A 23541-nucleotide genomic window follows, 5' to 3' on the forward strand; every position below is an offset into this window, starting at 1 on the left:
ACAAACTGCTTTGTTTATACTGACCTGATACTTGGTAAAGCAGCCCACATCCTTCCATGTATTTATACCTGCTCCTGTATCTTTTACTTCATATATTGGATGAATTGGGTTCTAGCCCATGACAGCTTATGCCCAAATAAATTTGCCACAAGGACTCCTCCTTTCCCCCCACCTCTATTCTAGGAGCTTGTGATAACCTCATTGGCTGAGCCAGTCAGAAGGTATTCTTTAATCACGGAACCTCTAGTGGGATGACACATCACACAATATTACGACGGGTCACATTTTCCTGAGTCCTGCTGAGCACAGTACTTTATGGATTTATCCATCAATATCTAACTGACCCATAGTTTCCTGAGTCATGCTGAACATAGCATTTTATTCATTGTCACACATTAAAACATAAATCAGAGTTAAAAATACCAGCCAAAAGGAATGCATGTAGATTTCTCCACCAACTTTTTATAAAACCTACGTAAATTTAGCAATTAACCTTATTTGGTTTTAATTCTGTACCAGGAATCAAATTGCCTCTTTCTACACAACATCTTTAGCATGTGCCTTTAAAAATGGCAGACAGATGCCCTAATGAAAGGCATACCTAACTGTGACAGTCAGGATCCAGACACCCCGAGGGGACAACGGGGTGGGAGCGTTGAACCCCAAGAATAAGCAGTTGAGTAAGATGATAAGATAATAAATAAAAGGAAGTTCGTCTTCACTCAGCGCACAGTCAACCTGTGGAACTCCTTGCCTGAGGAGGTTGTGAAGGCTACGACTATAACAGGGTTTAAAAGAGAACTGGATAAATTCATAAAAAGAAAAGGAGTACTTGTGGCACCTTAGAGACTAAGGTTAGTCTCTAAGGTGCCACAAGTACTCCTTTTCTTTTTGCGAATACAGACTAACACGGCTGTTACTCTGAAACCTGGATAAATTCATGAAGGTTAAGTCCATTAATGGCTATTAGCCAGGATGGGTAAGGAATGGTGTCCCTAGCCTCTGTTTGTCAGACAGTGGAGATGGATGGCAGGAAAGAGATCACTAGATCATTACCTGTTAGATTCACTCCCTCTGTTGGTAGACAGATACTGGGCTGGATGGACCTTTGGTCTCATCCGGTATGGCCATTCTTATGTTCTTATGATTGTATGCTGTGTTATTGTACTATTAAAAACATGCCAAGTAAAGTCTTTTATGAAAATGTGTAATGTTTTGAGTGGAGTGATCATTATGAGCTATGCATACAGGTTATGGTTATCAATTTAAGTATTTGTGTATATAGAGAATTGTGTTCATAACACTTAGGCACCACTCCGCAGCAGGACAGTAAGCAATCAGAAAGAAGAGAGACCTCCCGAGACAGGTGTTTACACAAAACCCAGTGCAAGTAACAATCCATTGTATGACCAAGGAAAAGGCAACATTCAATTTAATAGACAGACACTGAGAAAACTAGGAATTTCCTCACATCAAGTAGCTATAGTGACTGAAGAAGAACAGTCCTTTTAAAATGGAAGGGATGGGAATGAAATGAAATGCATCTAGAAACCGAGGGATGCACACTTGGCGGGTGCTCTCTGAAACACTGGCTCCCCTCAATGGCAGGGGGTTTGGTAGGAACTGGGTCAAAGGCAATAGGTATCCTGTATTAGAAAAGTTTCAGAGTAGCAGCCGTGTTAGTCTGTATTCGCAAAAAGAACAGGAGGACTTGTGGCACCTTAGAGACTAACCAATTTATTTGAGCATAAGCTTTCGTGGGCTACAGCCCACTTCATCGGAGGCATTTTATTGAATTTGAAAGGGTAAAGCCTGAGGTTGCATCTTTGTGTTTATTTTTGTGGAGCTTGTCCAGGTTTGCTTTTCCTGACTATTTGATCTATGAGTCCGTGCCGTGTCTATTAAATAACGCTTTTGTTTATTTTCACCCCAAGCAGGTCTCTGGGGTGCACATTCTTGGCGTGCATGTGCCAAAGTAAACTTGTGTCTGTGGGCCTGGCTTCACCCCTTCGGGGGCGATGAGCCAGAGGGGAAAAGACCAAGTGGCCGAGTAATGAATTTCTTCATAATCTTTTATATTTATTGATAATTAGCACCTATTGACTTTTGCTATCAGAAGCCCTCTTAATTTAAATCCTGTAACACCAGTTTCCAGGAGATCATTTGTAAAGTGTGAAGATTTTGGGGGTCAGTATAATATCCCCAGCTAACACCACCATGCCTGTGAAGAGCACTGCTGTCCATGTGTAAATACAGACGGTGTTGAAGTGTATGGGGCAAGACTGGGGTGGCCCAGCTGTAAGCTATTTTGCAGGTCCAATGTCTGTGTAGCAAAACCCAGAACTTTGGGAGCAATTGGTAAAGTTGACTGACACTAAGTGTCTTTGTGGTAGGTGTGATTTATACAATGTTAAAAATCACCACTGTGAAAGCAAGACATATTCCCGGTGTTATGAGCAGACTGACAGCACGAATGGCCCCTAGTGTTTTGTATGTAGTCCTCGCTTTCGAGAAGAGGGTGAGGATTATCTCTTATATGACTTTGAAGGCATGCAAGAAACTGGGCTATGTGCCAAATTATATCTATGCCAGGCAGTTAGATAATGCATCCAGTTGGGACTTTAAAGGGGATGACTGTGTCACTGAGTTTGTTCTCAATTTTGTTGACAAGTATTTTAAGGGGTTCACCTTTATTGTCCACAACACTGAGAGTTACAACAGTTTTTATCCTTCGTTGATTAAGGAAAAATATGGGCATTGACATTCTAATGCAGGGTGGAAAACTCATGTGCCCAACGGGGGGCCTGAGAAATCATACTTGTAGATTCTGTAAATTTTCTGTCCATGAAGCTCAGCAAATTGCCCAAGGCCATGGAGTCGGAAGGAGTCAAGTGGCATTTCCCACATTTTTTTTCAGCACCTCAGAGAATCCGAAAGCTGTGGGTCCTAGGCCTGGGGCAGAGCACATGAGGCCTGGAGAGAAAGCGGCGTTTCTGAACTGCTGCTAGCCACGGCAGCAGGAGGCTAACTCCTGGCTCCTCCCCTTGTTCCCGAGGCCCATCCCCTCCCCTTTTATCTCCTCCTCCCCTGCAGGAGCCCAAACCACCCCCAACCGCGGCCCCCAGCCCCGGACAGCCAGGGGTGGGGGGCAAGGCCCCCCTCCCGATGCACCACAGCCTCTGTGCCCACAACCCCTGGGGGGCACGGCCACAGCGCCCCCAGCTCTGGGGCTCCAGGCAGCGCGATCACTGCACCCGCAGCCTGAATTTCTGAGGAGGCAAGGCCCTGAGGTGAGGATGACATGGGAACATGAATGGAAGGCCATGAAAGCTAGTGATAGATGGGTTGGGGATTCCCCCCCCACACTCCCCCACTGCTTCTGCTAGGCAAGAGCTCTACCAATGGTTAGATTGTTTGCAGACACTGATTCTTGTGATCTTTGTGAATAAAGAAGGGGATTGGACGCCATTGCTGAGGGATTGTTTAGGGGATCTGACCAATGAGATACTGCCAAAGGAACACAATTTGGAGTTTGTGACTGCAGGTCCCAAAAGATCTGGGTACAAACTTGTTGGCAGTCAGACATATGTGGAGAAATGTGATCCTTTTAAAACTGCTCACCAAAGCTACCCTGTAGCAGAGAGAGGCTATTTTGTGTGCTGCCTCTGGTGATGTGATAGTAGCCAGTCTCAGAATTGGAGCTTAATACTTTAAAAGGAAATGACCCCCTGGAGCCCCAACAGGTAAGCCTGCCAACAGAGATGAGGCTTTATTAGAAACGAAACAATGAGAGACTGGCCCTAAAAAGAAAGACGGAGATTGCATAACAGTTTGGGAAGGTTATCGGCCCTTTGTTAAGCTTTGTTATCCCTCTTCTAACAGGTCTTTTAAATAATTGATAATGGAATATGCTGAAATAATGTATCTGGTTCCAGGCCACCAACTAGACCAATGAGAGGGGTCTTTAGTGATGATGAAAATAGCAGAACCTCAGCAACTTGCTGGCTGCACTCTGAGATGAAAGACATTCTTAAAACAAATTGGTGTATCTGACTACGAAAAGGCTAAACTTTGTGAACATGTTGTTCAGAGATACCTGGTAGCTGCCAAGCACGGTGAATCAGAAAAGACAAAAATAAGCCTCTTTTTCCCTGGGCAAGAGCAAAATTGGACCCCTGAAATTGAGGAAGGTTCACTGACTGTCACCTAGGAGACATTGGAGTAATATTCACCATAAGGAAAATGCTGAGGGGTTGTTAAATAAACTGTTATCAGTATCAAGATGTCTCTTCTTGTGTACCAAATCTTCATCCACTTTGAACATAAGAACACAGGATTGAAAGGGACCTCCCAGGTCAGTGATTCCAGCCCCTGCTATCAGAGGCAACCCCATCATATAATCCCCATAATAAATTCATCAAGCTCCTTAAAAGTAGTTACCTTTCTTACCCTGATTCTTCCTACTGGGAGGTTGGTCCAGAACCTCGGTCCTCTAATGGTTAGAAACCTTCTTCTAACTTCCAGCCTAAATTTATTCACAGCCAGTTTATCCCCATTTGTTCCTGTGCAAACCCTCCCAAATGTATTTATAGAAAACAACTCTATCCCCTCTGTCTTTGTTTTGCTAGGCTAAACAAGCCTAGGTCTCTAAGTCTCTGTGCATAAAATAGGCTTTTCATTCCCCTGATCACCTAATAGCCCTTCTCTGCACCTGTTCCAATTGCAATTCATCTTTCTGGAATGTGGATCACCAGAATTTCCCACCGTGTGCCAGATGCGGTCTCACCAGTGCGCCGCCCAATGGCATTAGCCGTCCCTGCTGCCACTGGAAATACCTTGCCTGGTGCATCTTTGCCTTTCTTGTGGCTGCATCACAGTGATCATCCTGTGATCAACTAATACCTCCAGCTCTTTCTCTGCCAGTCATTTCCACCCCAGGAGTCCCCAGCTGACGGCAGAAATGCTTGTTATTGGCCCCTAAATGCACCACCTTGTACTTTGCACTATTTAACTTCATCTCATTTCCATTGCTCCAGTCCTCAAGGTCAACCGGTTCTTTCAGTAGGATATTCTAATCGGCCTCTCAACTTTCTCTCATCAGCAAATTTCATTAGCACACTCCTGCTTCTTGTGCCAGTCATTAATGAAAATATTAAATAAGATTGGTCCCAAGACCACTGGGACACACAGTACCTCAAAGAAACATCCTGGAACCCCAATATTCACCCCTGTAATAGAATTATGGTACATTTCATACAAAGCATGCCATGGAAGATATCATATGAAAGGTCATGATCTACTGAAACCCGTTGTTCTGTCAAAATATGTATATCGTTAGTGTGTATGAAGTTATGAGATTTTACTCTATGGTTGTTACTGAAATATGTTGTAAGTTTGAGAGTTGTCTACTGCCAGTTCTTCAGTAACAATAAACTCCTAGGAGGGTGTTAAAAGACCATTAATCAGCAGGGGAGTTGTAAATAAGGGATTTACAATTCTGTAAGAGAAGCATCATACAGTGGGGGATTGCTCAACCCTTTGACTCAACAAAGCCCACCAGGACATGTCTGGGCTTCTGTTTTCTAGGCACGTGGACCGAGGATATAAAATAGGGGACAGTGGCATCATGCTTTGGCCTTTCTCTTCCACCACTGACGCTGGAAGCAACAACAATGCTGGGATGACAAAGACTTGAACTGAGGAGACTGGTCCCAGGCTTAAAGGGGAAGCCTGTGTATTAAGAACTATAACCTACCTGCAACATCCAGTGAAATGAGAAAAACTGCTTGATCCAAATACTGCCTAGTCTAATAAGGTTTAAGATTTAGACTGTACATTTACCTTTTATTTTCTTTGGTAACTATCTCTAACCTTTTGTACCTACCACTTATAATCTATCTTTCTGTAGTTAATAAATCTGTTTTACCTAAAACAGTGTATTTGGGTTGAAGTGCTTGGGTAATCTCACCTCAGTTTACAAAGGCTGGTGTGTGTCCTCTCGACATCGTGGGAGGGGTGGACTGGATAATAAACTTATACTGGGGTCAGGCTTCTGACCAGGGCAAGACGGTATACTTTGGGGGTGCAAGGCTGGGGGCTTGGGAGATTTGCTCGTATCTTTCTCTGTGTGATTCATGAGTGGCTCAGGGAGCATTCATGCGATCTAGCTGGGTGTGGGGCTCCACATGTGGTCCTGCTGAGAGATCACAGCACCTGGAGGAGTTTGCTGCTTGTCGCTAGCAATGCATTGTGAGAGACAGCCCAGGTTGGAGAGTTAAGGGGCCCAGCAGTACCCCAGTTCCAGGTTGTATCCTGGGGATACCATCACAACCGCTCCTTGAGGAACTCTCCTGGTGACTTCGCTCTAGCCTAATGGTTCCTCTTTCATCACAACTTGTCTCCCTCTTAGCCAGTGCCGTACCCACCTCATAGAATCATAGAATATCAGGGTTGGAAGGGACCTCAGGAGGTCATCTAGTCCAACCCCCTGCTCAAAGCAGGACCAATCCCCATTATTTGCCCCAGATCCCTAAATGGCCCCCTCAAGGATTGAACTCACAATCCTGGGTTTAGCAGGCCAATGCTCAAACCACTGAGCTATCCCTTCCCCCTCATTTGTGTACTAATCCTTATATTCTCTAGCTTTACTAATAATGTCCATCTGGCAACGTAACAAATATTTTACTGACATCCAGATAGATTAGAGGCTCTGTACTGCCCCTATCTAGAGCACACCTGCGGCAGATTCCAAGGCCAGACAGGACCCGTGTGATCAAGTGCCTGACCTCCTGTGTAACACAGGCCATGGCATGTTCCTGTAATGGGGGGGTTTGCCCCATGCAATGGAGAGCCTAAAACAGCCCTGATTACAGGACGGGCCACACCTGGATTGAATCAACTAATCCCAGAATAAACAGAGTAAGAAGTTGTAGTAAAAGGGCAAGCTCAGGAGACTGCAGCTAGACCTGGGGATGCTGTAGGGAGCTAGAAGACACCTGGTAGGGCCCCAGCCAGCAGAGGAGAAGCTGAAGATTCAGGAAAGAGTGGGGAAAGCTCTCCAGGCAGGGAGACCTGAGAGCGCGCCTGTAAAGCCAGCTGGGCTGCAGACTGGGTGAGTTTATGTTTTGCATTACGTTGGCATCATTAGCAGAGAGACACTGAACTGAACTTGAGGTCTAGCAAGCCCGTATGTACCCGTGGACTCAATAAATGGGCGCCCTTGTGGGGTTGGAACTACCTTTGACCTGTAATTTCTCAAAGGGCCAGGAAGAGGGGGTGGGTGGGGAGAAGAGAGGCAGGGCAGTGCTGTGGCACCCTGCCCACGAGGGGTGCTCAGGAGGCAGTCAGCAGTCATGGTGCTATGTTCCCCAAAGCAACTCCTAGAGCAGAGCTTTTAGGAAACCATCCAATTGTGATGTAAAAGTGGTCAGTGAGGGAGAGTCCACCATGGCCAATGGTAAATTGTTCCAATGGCTCACCTCTAAAAATGTACACCTGATTTCCAGTCTGAATTTATCTAGCTTCAACTTTCAGCCACTGGATGGTGTTAGATCTTTCTCTGCTAGATGGAAGAGTCATCTATTATTGCATTTCTGTTCCCCATGTAGGTCTTTAGACTGTGATTCAGTCACCCTTAACCTTCCTTTTGTTAAGCTAAATGGATAGACTCAAGAAGCTGAGTCTCTTAAAGGCAAGTTTTCTAGTCCTTTAACCATTTACGTGGCTCTTCACTGAACTCTGTCCCATTTATCAACATATTTCTTGACTTGGGGGCACCAGAGCTGGACACGTTTCCAGCAGCAGTTGCACCAGTCCCAAATACAGGGTAAAACCCTTTCCCTACTCGAGATTCTAGTATGTGTGCAGGATCGTTTTAGCCCTTTTGGCCACAGCGTTACACTGGGAGCTCATGTTCATCTGATTAATCACCACTACCCCCAAATCTTTTTTGGAGTCACCGCTTCCCAGAGAAAAGTCCCCTATTGTGTAAGTACAACCTATGGTCTTTGTAAATGTAGCGATTTACATTCATCTACAGTAAAACACATTGTTTGCTTGCACCCAGCTGGTCCTACTGAGCGGGCTGTAGCACTGGCTTGCTCAGATTTTCCAGGTCCTGGCTGGCATTAACGTAACCTTTCTGCCCCATGGAGACCTGGTTTGTTCTATGTGTTGATTTTCAGTGGGTTTCCTTGAGCTGTTTGTCTGACAAAGCACGTTTGTGCTGCTTGTTTGTATTTTTAAGCAGCACTTAATGGGAGGGAGACCCTGTGAACGCTCCCCCTACATTGTGCTGTGAGCAAGGAGAGAGCAGTTGGAAGCCAATATACATCGACGTTATCACAAAAAGATTCATTATACTCCTCTCCAGTCTGTGCCTTCCCAGCAGGCATCAGGCCCATTCCATCTAATGCGCATTAGGATTTAAAATACTGCCATGGCACCCAGAGCCTCTGGCTGAGATTTCAACGTATCTTAAGTCAGTTCACTCTTCAATCTGGTATTTATTGGCTTCCTTCTCCCTATTGGAAGCAACAGAGCTGTGAGCACCACACATCTGATTGGGTTTTATGCCAGACTTGTTAGCAGAGTTCATTAGAGGCAATTTCATTAACAAGCTTCATCTGAAGTCACTGAGGCAAACTGCAGCACAACAGACCTTTAATTGGATTCTACCCACTTCCTACAGAAATGCGGGGGGGCATATTCTCCAGCTATAGGAAGCCTTATCCAGCTATCCCTGCACCACAGATTAGGTGTGCTTGTAGTGCTGGCTTGCAGGCCTCCTTTAGAGGAAGTGACACCTCGAAGCAGCGAGCTCACAGAAAAAGGACACAGTTCAGTGAAGATGCTGAGCAAGGTGACCTCCTGGGGGTTTACTCTGCTGCCGGTCAGTGACTAGAGGCCATTTCTAAAGAACAAGAGCATTAGGAACTCCTGTGACCCCCAGAACCCCTCACTGCAAGCTGGTAAAGGGTCAACTGTTCTATAAGAGCAATTCCTATCAGGCCTGACAAACTCGCTACACCTAACACACTAGTTCCTGGTATTTATCCATTGTGTCTTGTAAGGTATCAAATGAAAGGTGGTGACACACTGGTCATCATAGGCATTGCAAGATGTACGTATGGATGGCGTGTAAGGAGTTGTGTAGCCACTAAATAGGTTTTAAACTATGTAACCAGGCCCAGTTGACAAACAGGTGTTTCTGCCAGACCAACCATGTCTATTCACTTGCCCCTGCTTAAATGAAGCACTGTAAGTCATAAGAACACAATGGTAGCTGAATCTGCACTTCAGGTCAACATGAGAAGACAACAGAGACTAAATTGTTTCAGGGCTGCAAAGACTATGAACTTGGGGTATCAGAGGAAGGCACAAGGAGCCTTGTTTTGGCCTGCACCCAGGGAGTAACTGGGCAGTGTTGAAAATGAAATTAATGAAAATGGGATCTCAAGCAGGGTTTGGTTGAAAGCACTGCAAACGACAGTTGGGTAAGATACATTCCTTTAGACAAGGGCTTAGCCTGTTTAGACTAGAAGCACATTGTACCTTTTTGTTTTATCTGTAACCTGTTGTTGTTCTTGCTCACTACGTCATACATCTTAACTGTTGTTAATAAACTTAATTTGTTTTCACTAAGTTACAGTGGTGCTGAGAGTCAGCTGAATGGAACAAGCCTGTGTGTGTATCCCCCCCTGGGGACAGCTGATTGGGTCAATACCCTGAGCATCCAGAGATAGGGGCTGGGAACCATAGGGAATTGTTTGTTAGGAGGCAGGGACTGGGGTACACAGTGTTAACCTGCAGGGCAAAGTAGGGCTATGCTAGAAGCAGCCTGAGAAGAATGGTTGAGTGGCTAACAGACAGGACTGGTGGGGGCTGATACCCAAATTAGCACCAGCACATGTGTCTCTTGCTGAGGCAGGGGGGTAATAGGAGACTTGGTTCTGGGCACCCTGAGAAAGTGTCAAAACTCTTCCCCAGGGTTTTACGCGATCACAGCCTTTATTTCCAGTTTTACCTTGACCACTCAGCCTATTCACATCCGTCCCACTGCAGCAGAACTGGGTGAGGCTCCAAGCCCTGCTACACCTGAATATGGACCTTCTGCCTAACTTACAGGAAGCTCGCCAATGGATTTGTAACACAGGTTCCTGAGGGTTCTGTCTGGATGCTCCAAGCTGTGTTGCTCATGATGCTGGTGCAGCTGTTGCTCCAGCCTTGTTGTCTGAGGCTACTTGCTAAGATGTTAGTTTGTCATGGGTAAATATGAAGGAACAGACTCTACCTCAGCACCCAGCTTCTGCCCTTGGTTATGTGGTGAGGTTGCTGTTGTGGCAATGCAGGTAATGGCTATCAAGCCCAATGGGATGGGTACAAACTCTACTCCTGTCTCTTCATAGGGAATGGACTAAGGAGGCGTGGCTATTGTCCATCCTATGCTGTGTGTACAGAGCACAGAGTGTAGGCAAGTTGCCCTGGTGTGTGCATACAACACTTAACTTTCACTGGGGGTTGTACTTCCTGCAGTGAGAAAGAAGCTGGATAGGTCACCCAGCCAGCACCAAGAGAAGCTGTCACCCTTAACTCTCCAGCAGGCTCTGGGATCAAACTATCTCAGCAACTCACAGCTGGGAGCTGGAAGTCATGGAAAAGCATGTGGCTTCCTCCAGCTGCACATACTGGCTCCGGCAACAGCACGGGCACCTTGAGCCTGATTGTCCTGGTTACGGATCCCTCACCACTGACAATGCATACATCAGACACAACCACCCCGCTTGGTCTCTTAATGGGACCCTGAGCACTAGCTGCATTTCCAGCATCTTCAGGCAAGGGCCAACATGGGGCCAAGTTCTACCGTTTACTACTTCCACAGCTGGTTCAGTCAACCATCTGTACCTTATTGGAGTGTAGCCAACAGCTCCAGGCCCTTTTCCACTGGAAGTGAAACATATGAAATGCAATTCCCTTCTTTATTAGAAATGCTGAAGTGTCAGACGTGGTTATACAGCTCAGGAAAAGCAGCAGGAGTGGATAAAAGGCAGGTTTGCTTTCCAGATCTAGTTTGATGAAGTACCACCTTCTTCCCTCCTGCAGCTCAGAATCCTCATCTCAGCGAATCACTTAACAGGCTCAATGCTGCCATTCAGCCACAGGTGTCTCCTGGCTCACTAGATGGCCAGCTGAGCATAGAAGCAGTGGCCCAAATGCCCTCTGAATCCAGCCAGCACAGCAAGCTTTGGAATCGCACTGGGATGCCCTGCGACAATTCTTATCCTTTTGAGACCAGACATGAAAGTGTGGCATTGCTTATTGCCCTGAGTCAACAGCCCTTCCCTCATGATGCAGCCAGATCACAGCTGAGTCCCCTCCCTTCATCTCTTCCTCACAAACTTCTTGGTCGCTATGTTAGGATTCATGCGCCGCCGGCCTGCACCCAGAGCTGCATCCCGGATCTGCAGGTTGGCTGCACGGCTATAGATATCGTTTTCAGCAAAGGGGGAAACCCCTGCAATGTAATCCGGGTCAAAGACATTGGTTTTCTGCCTTGCCTTCCGGGAAAGCCGCTGTTGAGGAAAGTGCTGGTCCTCAGCCAAGTGGGGGTTGCTGGCATGTTTCCCCCCTTGGGGCGCAGGTAGCGAGTACTGCGAGAAAGAGTAAGAGTCATTAAGGAGCAGAGTCCCCTTGCAAAGCTAGGACATTAGATGGAGGCTGGCTCCTCCCAGGAACTCATCCCCAAATAGTGAGACTCAGTGATCTGTGAAGTGGTGACTGGATCAGTTTATGTACCTCCATAGGGCACCAAAATTTAAGATGGGGGGGCTCTTCTATCTATCAGACAAAGGCGTAATAATGGCTTGAAGTTGAAGCTAAACAAATGTAGGCCAGAACTAAGTGAGGGTAACTAACCACTGGAAAAATTTACCAGGGTCGTGGTGGATTCTCCAACACTGGAAGCTTTTAAATCAAGATTTTCTGAAAGATGTGCTCTAGTTCAATCACAGCTATTGGATGCAGAAATTAATTCAGGGAAATCCTATGGCAGGAGGCCAGGCCAAACTATCACAGTGGTCCCTGCTGGTCTTAATCTGAGAAACTCCTTCCATGCCAACAAGCCATAGCACAAGTGAAACCAAACCCTGTATTGTTTCACCACTGGAATGTGAAAACATCCCCAGCAGGCCTCTGTGCCTGGGGCCCCAAGCCATTAACAAGAGACCTCAGTGCTCTCACTCAGTGTTGCTAGGCTGTCATGACCGCACACCAGCCAGCAAGTTGTGACTAAGGCCCAGTGATGAGCTACTCACCCGAAGCCCTCGTGTGTTCAGGACCTTTGGGTTGCGGGAGAAGTGCATGTGGAGGGTGCCATCAGCGCCCACACTCACTGCAACTTTTTTCAGTGTCTTGTTGCCACAGTGCGGACAGAAGACCCTGGTCACGTCAGATGTTGTCCTAGAAAACCACAGAAGGGTTCAATGCTCCAGTGTCCCCGGGTGGCTGCAGCACTCTCCACAAGCTGGATTCTAGCAACCAGCTGGTCTGGGCTCAAAGTCCCAAACCCTCATAAGAGAGGATGGAGCCAGTCTGTACAAAAGATCCCAAAAGAGGAAGGCAACCCATGGAGTTAGGTGATGCGCTGGCTTAATGCACCTGTTTTTCATTACTGGAGTCTCAGGACCTAGGCTGCAATCTGAATGAGTTTGTTCAGTCCAAACTTAACCCATGACAGGCATTTATCCCCCCAAATATACTCCACCACAGAATTTGGATAAAGCAGCCGTCCCTGCTCAGAGGAAGCCCAGGACGAAGAGGGGATAGTACTGGTTAGAACTGAGATACCTGGGCTTAATCCCCCTGTCTGCACTCAACTGTGTTGTTTAAAATTTATATTGCACCACTCAGCTGGCTAAGCACCAATGACCCCCTGACACCTCCCTGGCAAGAGTAATGCTGCTCTTCACTAGCAGGTTCCGATGCTTGCGACACGTACTTGAAGCAGCCATGACAGCGTAAGATGTAGCTTCTGGCTTGCCGGATCAGCATGCCATTCATTGCCAGCACGTGGAGACCCATCTGGAGCAGAACATTCTATAAAGAGAAGAAACAGCCATGGGGAAAACCCTGTAGGAGGAACCTCCAGGCAGCTCTTAAAGGCACCAATCAACATACAAACAACAATGCACATTGACAGAATTGTAGCAAACACATACAGATGGCAGGCCTCTGATACAGAACCAGCTTCGTGGATGGCCTAAAGATAGTTCTGGGAGGAGATGTATGCCCAAAGCTGGGTGAGGCATTATTGCTCCCCAGTACAGCTGAAGGCACTGACTGCAGCCTTGGAGTCTTGTTACCACAGTGTAGACAGAAGAGCCCACAGGGGTCCATCTAGCCTAGGAACCTCTCCCAGGGGCCAGTACCTGCTGCAGCAGAAGAAAGTTCAGGAAACCTGGTGTTGGACAATTTAGACAATAAACTGCCCATGGAGGTATGTCTCTCTTCCTAACCCCTATTCGTTAGAGGTTAGTTTATGCCCTAAAACCAGATATTGACTATTTACCTAGCTTTGTTAGGGCCCATCTCTTCTCTAGAGCCGACTAACCAAAATGCCATTCTGCAGTGATGCAACAGCCTTTGTTCATCCCTCTTCTCATTGGGCAGTGCATTACAGGGCAATAGAGTGCAGATGTTTCTGGCATTCCACTCGTGCTTAGGTGTCCCCACTGACTCCATGTTACAAACTGACCACTGAAGCCAGTTTCAGACCCAGGTACTTTGCTTCTCACCCTGCGGGGTGTGTGTGTGTTTGTGTGTACATACTTCATTGGTTTGGAAAGCCCTAATGAATTACATGCCCTAGTTCTCCTCCTTTATCCGTTATTTTGCTGACTTGCTGAGTGATGTCCAGCAGAAGCGGAATCTTCTCTTTGCAGAAGCCCTGCTGCTTTGACCTCCATTCATCTAGGCATGTTATAACTGCAGTCACCCAGTCACTCCTTACCTGCATGGCAAAGTCTGTGGTCACACAGCCGACCTGCACATTGCCAGGAGCATCACAATGCCCCATACCCTGCTGGATCTGTTTGATGTTGTCGGGAGTTATCCAGCCTTCACCATCATCACTGTCCCCTTCACTTCCATCCTCCCCAGACTGGAGAACCACCGGTACCTCTGGGCTAATGGAAACCGTGTGAACTTTCTGGAAGGCGAGAGACACTCAGTCAGATGTGAGCTATGCATCACCTAGACAGACAAGATGAGTGCTGCCGGAGAAGGGGGCACCAACTTAACAGCCACAAAGGTAGACAGGAGTGAGCCAGCAAGAGAATCCACAGAAACCAGGGAGCAAGGAGGCAGCAGCTAAAATGAACTGGGCAAAGAATAGGGAATTAAAGAGGAGACTCTGCCTCTCACCTGCAGCTCCTGCAAGTCCTCTTCAATGCTGGGCAGAGGGTTCCTCCAGTACAGGAAGGAGCTGAACTCTTGGCTCTCCTCTGCTGCTGCAAGCAGGCCACTTTCAGATGTGGACAGACATGCATCTTCCTCCAAGTGCTTAGACTAGGTTTGAACAAATAGAAGAAAGTTAGTGGGACACAGGAAAGTGCCTGCACAGTTGATTGCTGTATGACTTTCATGTGTGAAAGTCTGAGCAATTTAAAATGACTTTTTTTTTTTTGGGCTATTTGGTGTTCTGTAATGTAATTCAAATGAGAAACCCTACATTCCAGTTACAATCCTGGAATTAGTTACCAAGTGTTGGTAACTTAACTTTCAGGTGTTTAGGAAATGCTGAATAGTGACTTTTTTCTGTATTGTACTTTAAATAAATTACCAAAACAATTGAAACTGGTGTGATTTTTATATTGCATTATTTTGACAAATAAAATATGCAGAATTTTTTGCAGAATTGATTTTTTTTTTGGTGCAGAATCTCCCAAGGAGTATATTCTACCATTGACTTGTGTGATTTTGGACAAGTCCTGAACATCCCTCTGCCTCAGTTCCCCCAGGATACAAAGATCTTGGCCTATCCCACAGCAGAGGATGAGCCTTCATAAGTGTGGAAGGCTCTTTCCCACCCCCCGCTGCCCATGCTAGCGCCTTTCATCGGCGGATACGAGACCACTACCATAGCTAATGCAAAGAGTGACCTTGGAAGGCAGGTGGAACCCAGCAACATGAACAGGAGCCTCTGGATGCTGGGTGGTGGAGCTCAGCTGAACCTGTAGGGGATTAAGAGCAACAGTGAGTTTGGCAGGCAGAGCAGAATGCATGACGAGGGCCACCCTGGGCTAGTTCCTAAGCCAGCAACACAGGGATGGCCTGGGGCATCTCTACGAATCCTTCCAGCAATGGAACTTAGTTGATTTTAACTGTTTTCCAAACCAGAATGGAAGGTGTTGACTAGCAGGCGGCTGACTGCGCTTTAACCGACAGCTAGAAACAAGCTGTTACAGTTCTGTGTTCAGTCCCCAGGATCTTTCAACTATGTAATGTTTACACTACAAGGCAACTTAGTTCATAAGCTGTGCCCCAAAACTCGCAGGTGAGGGATGGAGTGTGGAGCTGGAGACTGGGGGGGAGGAGCACACCTTTTTGGGGGAGGGATAGCTCAGTGATTTGAGCACTGGCCTGCTAAACCCAGCATTGAGTTCTGTCCTTGAGGGGGCCACTTAGGGATCTGGGGCAAAAATTGGGGATTGGTCCTGCTTTGAGCAGGGGGTTGGACTAGATGACCTCTTGAGGTCCCTTCCAACCCTGATATGCTATGATTCTGGGACAGATTATGAATCCTCTCTGGGCCAAATCTGGGGTTTTTAGAGCCCCTTTATGTAGCTTGGCTCTTTCAGCCAGCATAAAGGAGCCAGAGTGGGGCTGTAGATATCACCTGTAGTATATTCATAAAAAGTGACAGACTTCTAACACGTAAATCTTTATGATTCCATAGCTTATTAACTGACAGCTGTTTACATGCATCATAATGTATCTAATTTTTTGCTCTATACATTTTATAGAGACTGGAATTATTTGGAGGAAGGGTAGGGGGAAAGGGGACTACAGCCATGGAAGTGTAGGCATAGGGCCATGGGGGGGAGGGAGGCACAGGGCCACATGGTGATGGGGGAGGGGTGCAGAGCTACATACGGACAGAGGGTGGCTAGGTTGGGGTACAGACACATGAGGATGGGGTACAGAGCCACATGGGGATGCGGGGAGTGGGTGTCTGAATGGAGGTGGAGGGACACATGTGGACAGGGGGTGCAAGGACACATGGGGATGGGGGGAGTGGGTGAATGAGTGGGGGTGGAGGGACACGTGTGCCTGACTGAATGGGAGAGGCTAGGGGTCAGCTAGGGTCTGCATGGGAGAAGCTCCCTAACAGTCCCTTCCCACCCACCAAAAAAACCTGTTCCGTATTTTTCCCACCCATACTCAACAACCCTCCAAGTTCACACCCAGGCTCCTTCCCAGCAATTTACTTCCCTCTCTTTGCTCCCTTACCCCTGACTCCCCCCAGTCTTGCACTGCTTCTGGGGAATGTGGGAAATACAGTTCTGTATTGTGGTTTAAATTAATTATTACTCAAAGTTCTGTATTAATATGCCTAGTAAGGAATCTATTTGTCAAATATTTTCTGAATTTTTTTTGTTGTCTGTATTGTTACAGAAATACTTGCTGACACATTTTGAAATAAATCACCAAAAATAATTAAACATATGAACGGCCATAGTGGGTCAGATCAAAGTTCCATCTAGCCCAGTATCCTGTCTTCCGACAGTGGCCAATGCCAGGTACCCCGGGGGAATGAACAGAGCAGGTCATCACCCAGTGATCCATCCCCTGTCGCCCATTCCCAGCTTCTGGCAAACAGAGGCTACGGACACATGGGGATAATAGCCACGGATGGACCTATCCTCCAGGAATTGAAACTGGTGTGATTATATTGTGTAATCAGATGTAAGATTTTACTTAAGTTCTATAATGCAGCCAGGTATTTCTTAAAACCAGCAGAGCTTTTTGGAGACCAGACCAGAAGGGTCATGTGACATGGCACCAGTAGATGCAGACTGAATTTTACATCAAGAATAGGGATTAAACATCCCCCTCACCTTTCTCACGAATATACACCCTCACCAAACACCTTTGAAAAGCCCACTCGCTCCTGAAGGCAGTAATTCTGAAGGACCTACACAGCACAAGGGTAGTGGATTGAGTTAGTCACTCCAGGGGAGTTTACCTTTTTTTCTGGCTCTGTCTTCAGATGAGCCACCCCAACAGTCTCTGCCTCCAGCTGGTAGGTCAGGGCTAGCACCTGGAGATCTGTGGCTGACAGACTGGGGTAGTCGCCAGTCTTTTTTGAAAATTCTGTTACTATAACAAAGTGAGAGTGCCGTCATTGGGGGATTCCACCTGGGTAAATCCAACGTTTAGCAGATACATAGATACTAATAAGCGCTTTCACAGGCAATTAGAACTTTCAGCAAAATACAAAATACAGAGGTTGGCTTGGGGTAGCTGTAGAGGCTGCTCTTTCACTTGAACCATTCCCATCTATTGAGAATTCTTCCCACAGCCCTCACCCTCTTAAGGGCATTTTCTTTTTAAATCTCACCCTAAAAGCTTTTCTTGCAGGCCTAGGGGTAGCTCTACATAAAAACGGTCTGGGCTGCTCTATCAAAGAGCATTTATCTGCTGAGCTCAAGAATATTTGGAAAGAATCCAGACGTAGCATCACTTTTCTCCTGAAAAGTGACAGTAAGGTTGTTTTAGGCTCAAGATGTAGGTTTTAGTAGTAATGGGCTAAGCAGCTCAAAGACTCCTACAATCTGTCGTGCCTCTCTTCATCTATTACAGCCACTAGAATCATTTAGATGTGACAATGATCCCCTCTGTGGAATGTTTGAAATAAATTCCATGAGAACAGTTTTATTTGAATGCTAACTTTCCCCCAGAGGGATTTCAACCCAAAGACCACAGCCTTGTGCTACTGCATGAGAACTAGGAAGCAAAAGTGGTTAGAAACAAAAGTAAAAACTAACTATTTTGCTGTCCTAGGTCGGGTGGGGAGTAGATTAACAGCAGGAATGGTGAGAGTATGTTGGGGCTCTTAAAATTGTTTGTTTCAATCACAGGAACTAAATAAAGAAATGGGGCTTTCATCCTGACATTTGCTCTAAGGCTATGTTTAATGGAATCCAAGCACACTTTCGATGATGAAAAAATACCTATTCAGAGAAAAGCTGTACAAGTGCCAGCCTGGGCAGGAAGGATACTGAGTTAGCAGCTAGGACAATGCTCTGCTAGTTATCCTTGAAGCCAGCTCACCTACCTAATTTAACGTACTCAGGGAAGGGCTGTTTGAAGTGAAGCTGGTAGGGCAGCACGGCCAGTTGTCTCCTGGTTTCCTTGTCCCGGATTTCGCTGACCACCTCCTTAATAGTGTAAACGTTTCTACCGAAGTCCTGTTGTATGAGAGACACAAGAATTCCTGCTATTAGGAACAAACAGACAAATGACTCCGATTCCAAGGCCAGAATGCACATGGGGATGCCCAATCCCCACAGACAGCATGGTGTGGTTCCAAAGCAGCTCCATACACAGCACCCATCACTATGGAGCCAGGTGCTGAAACACCCCAACCTCCTCCCGCCCCATAGATGGGAGAGGGGCTGGCAGGCTCAGGGAAGGCGTGGCTCCCCTGCTCTGCAGCCACTGGCTGAGACAGAAAGGCAGTGTCTTGGTGGGACCACTGGATGATCAAGGTATGAAAGGAGCATGCCATTCTGAAGAAGCTAAATGAATTCTTCGCATCAGCCTTCACTGCAGAGGATGTAAGGGCGATTCTCACACCTGAGCCATTTTTTTAGGTGGCAAATCTGAAGAACTATCCCAGATTGAGGTGACATCAGAGGAAGTTTAAGAACAAATTCATAAATTAAACAGTAAGAAGTTACCAGAACCAGAGGATATTCACCCGAGAGTTCTCAAGAAACTAAAATATGAAATCAAAGAACTATTAACTGCGGCCTGTAACTTATCACTTAAGCCACATCTGTACAAGATGACTGGAGACTAGGTAATGTGATACCAATTTTTATAAAGGCTCCAGAGGCGATCCAGTCAAACAAGCGAACAGAAAGCCGGGCACCGTCAAGGGACAGATGAGATTGTTTCTCTATAAATCCACGGTAGGCCCGCAGCTTGAAGCCCGCGTGCAGATGTGGTCGCCCCATCTCCGAAACGATGGGCGGGACTTGGGAAAGGTTCGGAAAAGGGCAGCAGGAGCGGGTGACGGCTGGGCCCCGCTTCCGCCGGGGCGGGGTGAGAGACTGGAGCGCGCAGCTGGCACCGAGCCGACCCCGGGGACGGCAGACCGGGGCAGCAGAAAGGGACGGGGGGTCCTGACCCCGCCCCCGACGCGCGGCGGCGGCCCGGCGGTGAAGGCCCAAGGCACCACGGGGAGGAGCTCGGTAAGTCGCCCTGGCTGGTCCCCAGAGCGCCGCGCGGCGGGGACGGCTCCCGCCATCGCTGCCCGGCCCGGCCGTTCTCGCCGGCCGCAGCGTCCCCACAGGGCCCGGCCCGCGGGAAGCGCCCCCCGGCCCCGCCTCGCCGCGGTACCTGCAGCGGCGCCCCGCGCAGAAAGGCCCCGGCGTCCGCCACGACGTGCTCCACCGCCGCCATCTTGGCCTTCGCCGGGTCCGCGGGCCTGCCCCACGGCATGCCGGGAGCGGTAGTGTTTGTGGGGCCGCGATGCATGCCGGGACTGGCGCTGTTTCGTTGCCATGGTGCACGCCGGAAGCGGTGGTTCCCTCAGGCCCCGTACGCAGCTGCCCCGTGACACATTTCCGGGCTCCGAGTCAGGTGGGGAGCCGCTGTCACATGACCGCGATCGCAGCCGGAAGTGGAGCCGAAGCCGTCGCCGGTAAATACGGAGGGGGCTGCTCTGGGGCTGCGGCGCGGGCGGTAGCTCGCTTGGAGCTCGGCTCGGCTCGCCCCGCCGGCCTCCTGGTCTGGCGAGTGTCGGGCCCGGGCCGGCCGAGGCGCCCTACTGGGGCACGGCGGGAGCGGCCCGGCCCGGCCCAGCCGGCCGCGGCGGCGTGTGGCTGGGGGCTCTGGTCCGCCAGGGGCCGCTAACCCGGCTGTCCTGGGCCCGGGCCCAGAGCGGCCCCGGCGGGAGGCAGAGCAGCGGCTAGAGGCCTGTGGCCAAGGCCGAGTCCCGGCGCCCTTGCGGGGGCAGAGCGACTTGGGCCCCCTCGGGTGCGATAGGGGAGGCTCGGCTACCCCCGGTGGCCACAGCGCGGGGGCGGGGGAAGGTCTCGTCCCTTGTCCTCCCCCTGCAGCCCGTGGATCCTCGGGGCTGCTGGACGGGGAGTCCCGCTGTTGCGTTTTGTGTGGGGCGGCGGCGGGGCCCGCCCAAGCTGCTGGCGTTGCTGTGGCAGGGGAGATTCCCAGGGAGTCTCGGTGTCTCTGTGCCAGGCTTTGGGGCTGCCGGGCCTTGCTCGGCAGCCTTGGACCCAGCCCTTGGCCGAAGGAATGGGTGGGCTAGTAGAGTCGGTGACCGTCTCTCAGGCAGGAGGTGAAAAGGCGCGCCCTGGTGTCTGAGCTCCACGGGGATAAGGTAGCATTTTACACCTCACATCAGCTGGGTGAGGCGGGTCCCATCCCAAAGCTTTAGTCTGACGAGGGCACAAATAGGCAGCTTGGCATCAGCATGTTTTATCGATGTCTCTGCCTCATGGCCTTTGCATCTCTTTGAATCTCAGCTGGGTGCTGCTTTCCCTCTCTCCTTGCTGGCGTTCCCTCTGTTTCTCTGTAGTAGGTGAGCTCCCTACCCCACTCCAAAAGTAAATCACTCATCTGTCACCTCACCTGCCACTTGCCTTTCCTAATTAGCATGCATAGGTGGGTCTTTTGCCAAATTAGATCTGCCAAGCTGATTAAGCCCCACCTTTCACAAATATTGTGCTTGATCTGTTGCTGAGCTTCATTCCTGGCTCAAATTCTATGGCCAAGGGTCGCATTAGTTGAGAAGGTTTCTTCTGTTACTCTGATCTTTGTTCCTCCCTGAGAGAGCTACAGTCCTAAAACAATAGATGGTGCTGCCTCAACATGTCCATGAGTAGCTGGCAGCTTTGCAGTTCTTCTATACTGAGATGGGAGCTATGCTGGCTGCCTGCCAACTTCCATCCTTCTCTGAGGCTAAGAGCCAGTGGGCTCCTCTTTTCAGCATTCACATGGCAGCAGCCTGTAGGGAGGCCGCAGAAAAATAACTTAACTTCTTTCTCGCTCATAGGCACAATTTAAGACAATAGGAATGGCCATAGTGGGTCAGACCAATGGTCCATCTAGCCCAGTATCCTGTCTCTGACAGTACCAGTGTTTCAGGTCATGTACGTTATAGGGCAGTTGGATTGATCCACCCCTGTATTCCCCTCCTAACTTCTAGCAGTCAGAGCTTTAGGGTTGCCCCAAGCATGGGGTTGCACTCCTCACCACCTTGGCAAATAGCCACTGGTGGACCTTTTGTCCCTGAACTTATCTAGTTCTTTTTTTAACCCAGTTATACTTTCATTGCCAGAGGATGTTGTGGTGGCCAAGTTCCACAGATTGATTGTGTTGTGTGGAAAAATATTTTCTCTGGTTTATATTAAACGTGCTGCCTATTGATTTCCTTGGGTGACCCCTGGTTTTTGTATTGTGGGAAAGGGTAAATAACTCTCTCTTCCCCCCCCACCCCCCATGATTTTATAGGCCTGTATCATATCCCCTTTAGCCATCTCATTTCTAAGCTGAACAGCACTTATCTCTTTAATCTTTCCTTGTATGGAAACCATTCCATAGCCTTTAACGTCTTTCTTCTCTGGACCTTGTCCAGTTTCACTATATCCTTTCTGAGCTGGGATGACCAGAACTGGGCACAGTATTCAGGTATTCTGATTCTGCAGATAGCTCCATGGCTGCTGCTCAGAGCTTCCACAGCAGTGGAATGAGTCCTGATCCATCTTCTTTGTTTGCAGCATTGCTGTTCTGAAACCCTGGGGACAAACAATGAAATTGACACAAGGGGGTCAATTTAATTCTCCTGTTCCTTGGGGAAAGTGCTAAGCAACAAAGGTGGCAGGCATTGGAGTTATCTGCTGGGGATGGAGGGGAGATGCAGTGGAAATACCTTCCATGCAGCTGGAGGCTGGGGAAAGAGGTGGGGCAGCAGATACACTTTGCCCCCCACTGTAGTAGCCCCCCCCAGCTCTTGGGTTGTGGGGCAGGGGGAGAGGCAAGAAAGGGAGCGAGGCCATCCCTCCTGGAAGCTGGTCAAGGTTTCAGGTGTGACACTTCATTTACTTCGAAGCCAGAAGCTGATCTGAAAGACGCCCCAGAGACCGCATCCCACCATAAGCCAATTGCTCTTATGTGGGTGAGATTTCGTGTTTGCCCCTGCCTAGTAGGTGATTAGTAAATGTTTCCAGTCCGCAGTGTGTTGTACATGTGCCCTGGGCAGGGCGTATGTATTCTGTGGCCACGGAATTTGTTGCAGGCACCGCACCCTGCCCCAGCATTGTGCTCCAGAGTCTGACTTCAATTTGCAAACCTCTCTAGCCCCTCCGGCTGTGAAAAGCAATACCTGCTGTGTGCAGGCTTGGCAAGTCAGCTTGCATCAGTAGCCTTGAGAGTTGTGGACTGTCCCATTCATCTCAACGGTTCATTAGCTTTTAAATCTACCAATAGCACGTTGATGTTTAGCTGTTTCACTGTTAATCAGTGCAGCAGAAACATGCTCGTTCCAACGTCACTCACTATCTCAGGTGCCAAAAGTCCCCAGCTTCACTCTGACATCGCTGGGCACTTGCGTGTTCTCAGTAGAAAGCTTTGGTGCATGCTGAAAATGTAGCAGTGGCGTAAGAAATATTGAATTCTGTTACTTCTACAGCTGCATTAATCCAGGTAATGCAACGGAAGGGAGAGGGTCAGGCAGTGCTTACAACTAAGGTGACCAGGTGTCCGGTCGAAAAGGGACCCTGGCGGCCCGGATCACCACTGCAGACTGGGCCGTTAAAAGTCCTGTCAGTGGTGCTGCAGCGCGAAGGCAAGCTAGTCCCTACCTGTCCTGGGACACCGTGCTGTGCCCTGGAAGCAGCCAGCAGGTCCGGCTCCTAGGCGGGGGGCCCATGGGGCTCTGTGTGCTGGGGACTCTGAAGTATCTAGGACAGCAAGATACCATGTGGATTGATTTCTTCACCTCCTGTGTGATTCCATGCAGGTCCTCATTCTGAATGTGCTGGGAGCTGCCGCAGAATGTCCACCTACTGCAGCAGTGTGCTGCTGAGAGCAGGCAGTCTTCTTGCTAAACTGCAGATAGGAGGTCCATGCCAAATGCAGTGGCCTGTGAGCAGCGCTTTCACAGACAATTAGAACGTTCAGAGAAATACAAAATACAGAGGTTGGCTTGGGATAGCTGTAGAAAGCTGCTCTTTCACTTGAACCATTCCCATCTATTGACAATTCTTCCCATAGCCCCCACCATCTTAAGGGCATTTT

The 23541-nt window shown here is 48.6% G+C and overlaps 2 protein-coding genes across 3 annotated transcripts in view; one reads left to right on the plus strand and one right to left on the minus strand.

Annotated features, from left to right (window-relative positions):
• Positions 1-10962: 10962 nt before the first annotated feature.
• On the minus strand, positions 10963-19747 carry NOB1 (NIN1 (RPN12) binding protein 1 homolog). The gene is made up of 9 exons (XM_077831281.1): positions 19624-19747; positions 18335-18467; positions 17243-17376; positions 15156-15227; positions 14419-14562; positions 14006-14203; positions 12995-13092; positions 12312-12456; positions 10963-11648 (listed from the first exon to the last, which is right to left on the minus strand). The coding sequence occupies exons 1-9, from the start codon at positions 19723-19725 to the stop codon at positions 11379-11381; spliced, it is 1296 nt and encodes a 431-aa protein (XP_077687407.1). The 5' UTR covers positions 19726-19747; the 3' UTR covers positions 10963-11378.
• Positions 19748-19863: 116 nt separating this feature from the next.
• WWP2 (WW domain containing E3 ubiquitin protein ligase 2) overlaps positions 19864-23541 on the plus strand; it is a 97674-nt gene continuing 93996 nt past the window's right edge. For both annotated transcript variants that reach the window (XM_077831529.1, XM_077831531.1), the window contains exon 1: positions 19864-19927. The gene's annotated coding sequence lies outside the window, so the exon portion shown is untranslated. The remainder of the gene's footprint in view (positions 19928-23541) is intronic.

The sequence above is a fragment of the Eretmochelys imbricata genome, chromosome 12 (assembly GCF_965152235.1).
Source record: "Eretmochelys imbricata isolate rEreImb1 chromosome 12, rEreImb1.hap1, whole genome shotgun sequence".
NCBI lineage: Eukaryota > Metazoa > Chordata > Testudines > Cheloniidae > Eretmochelys > Eretmochelys imbricata.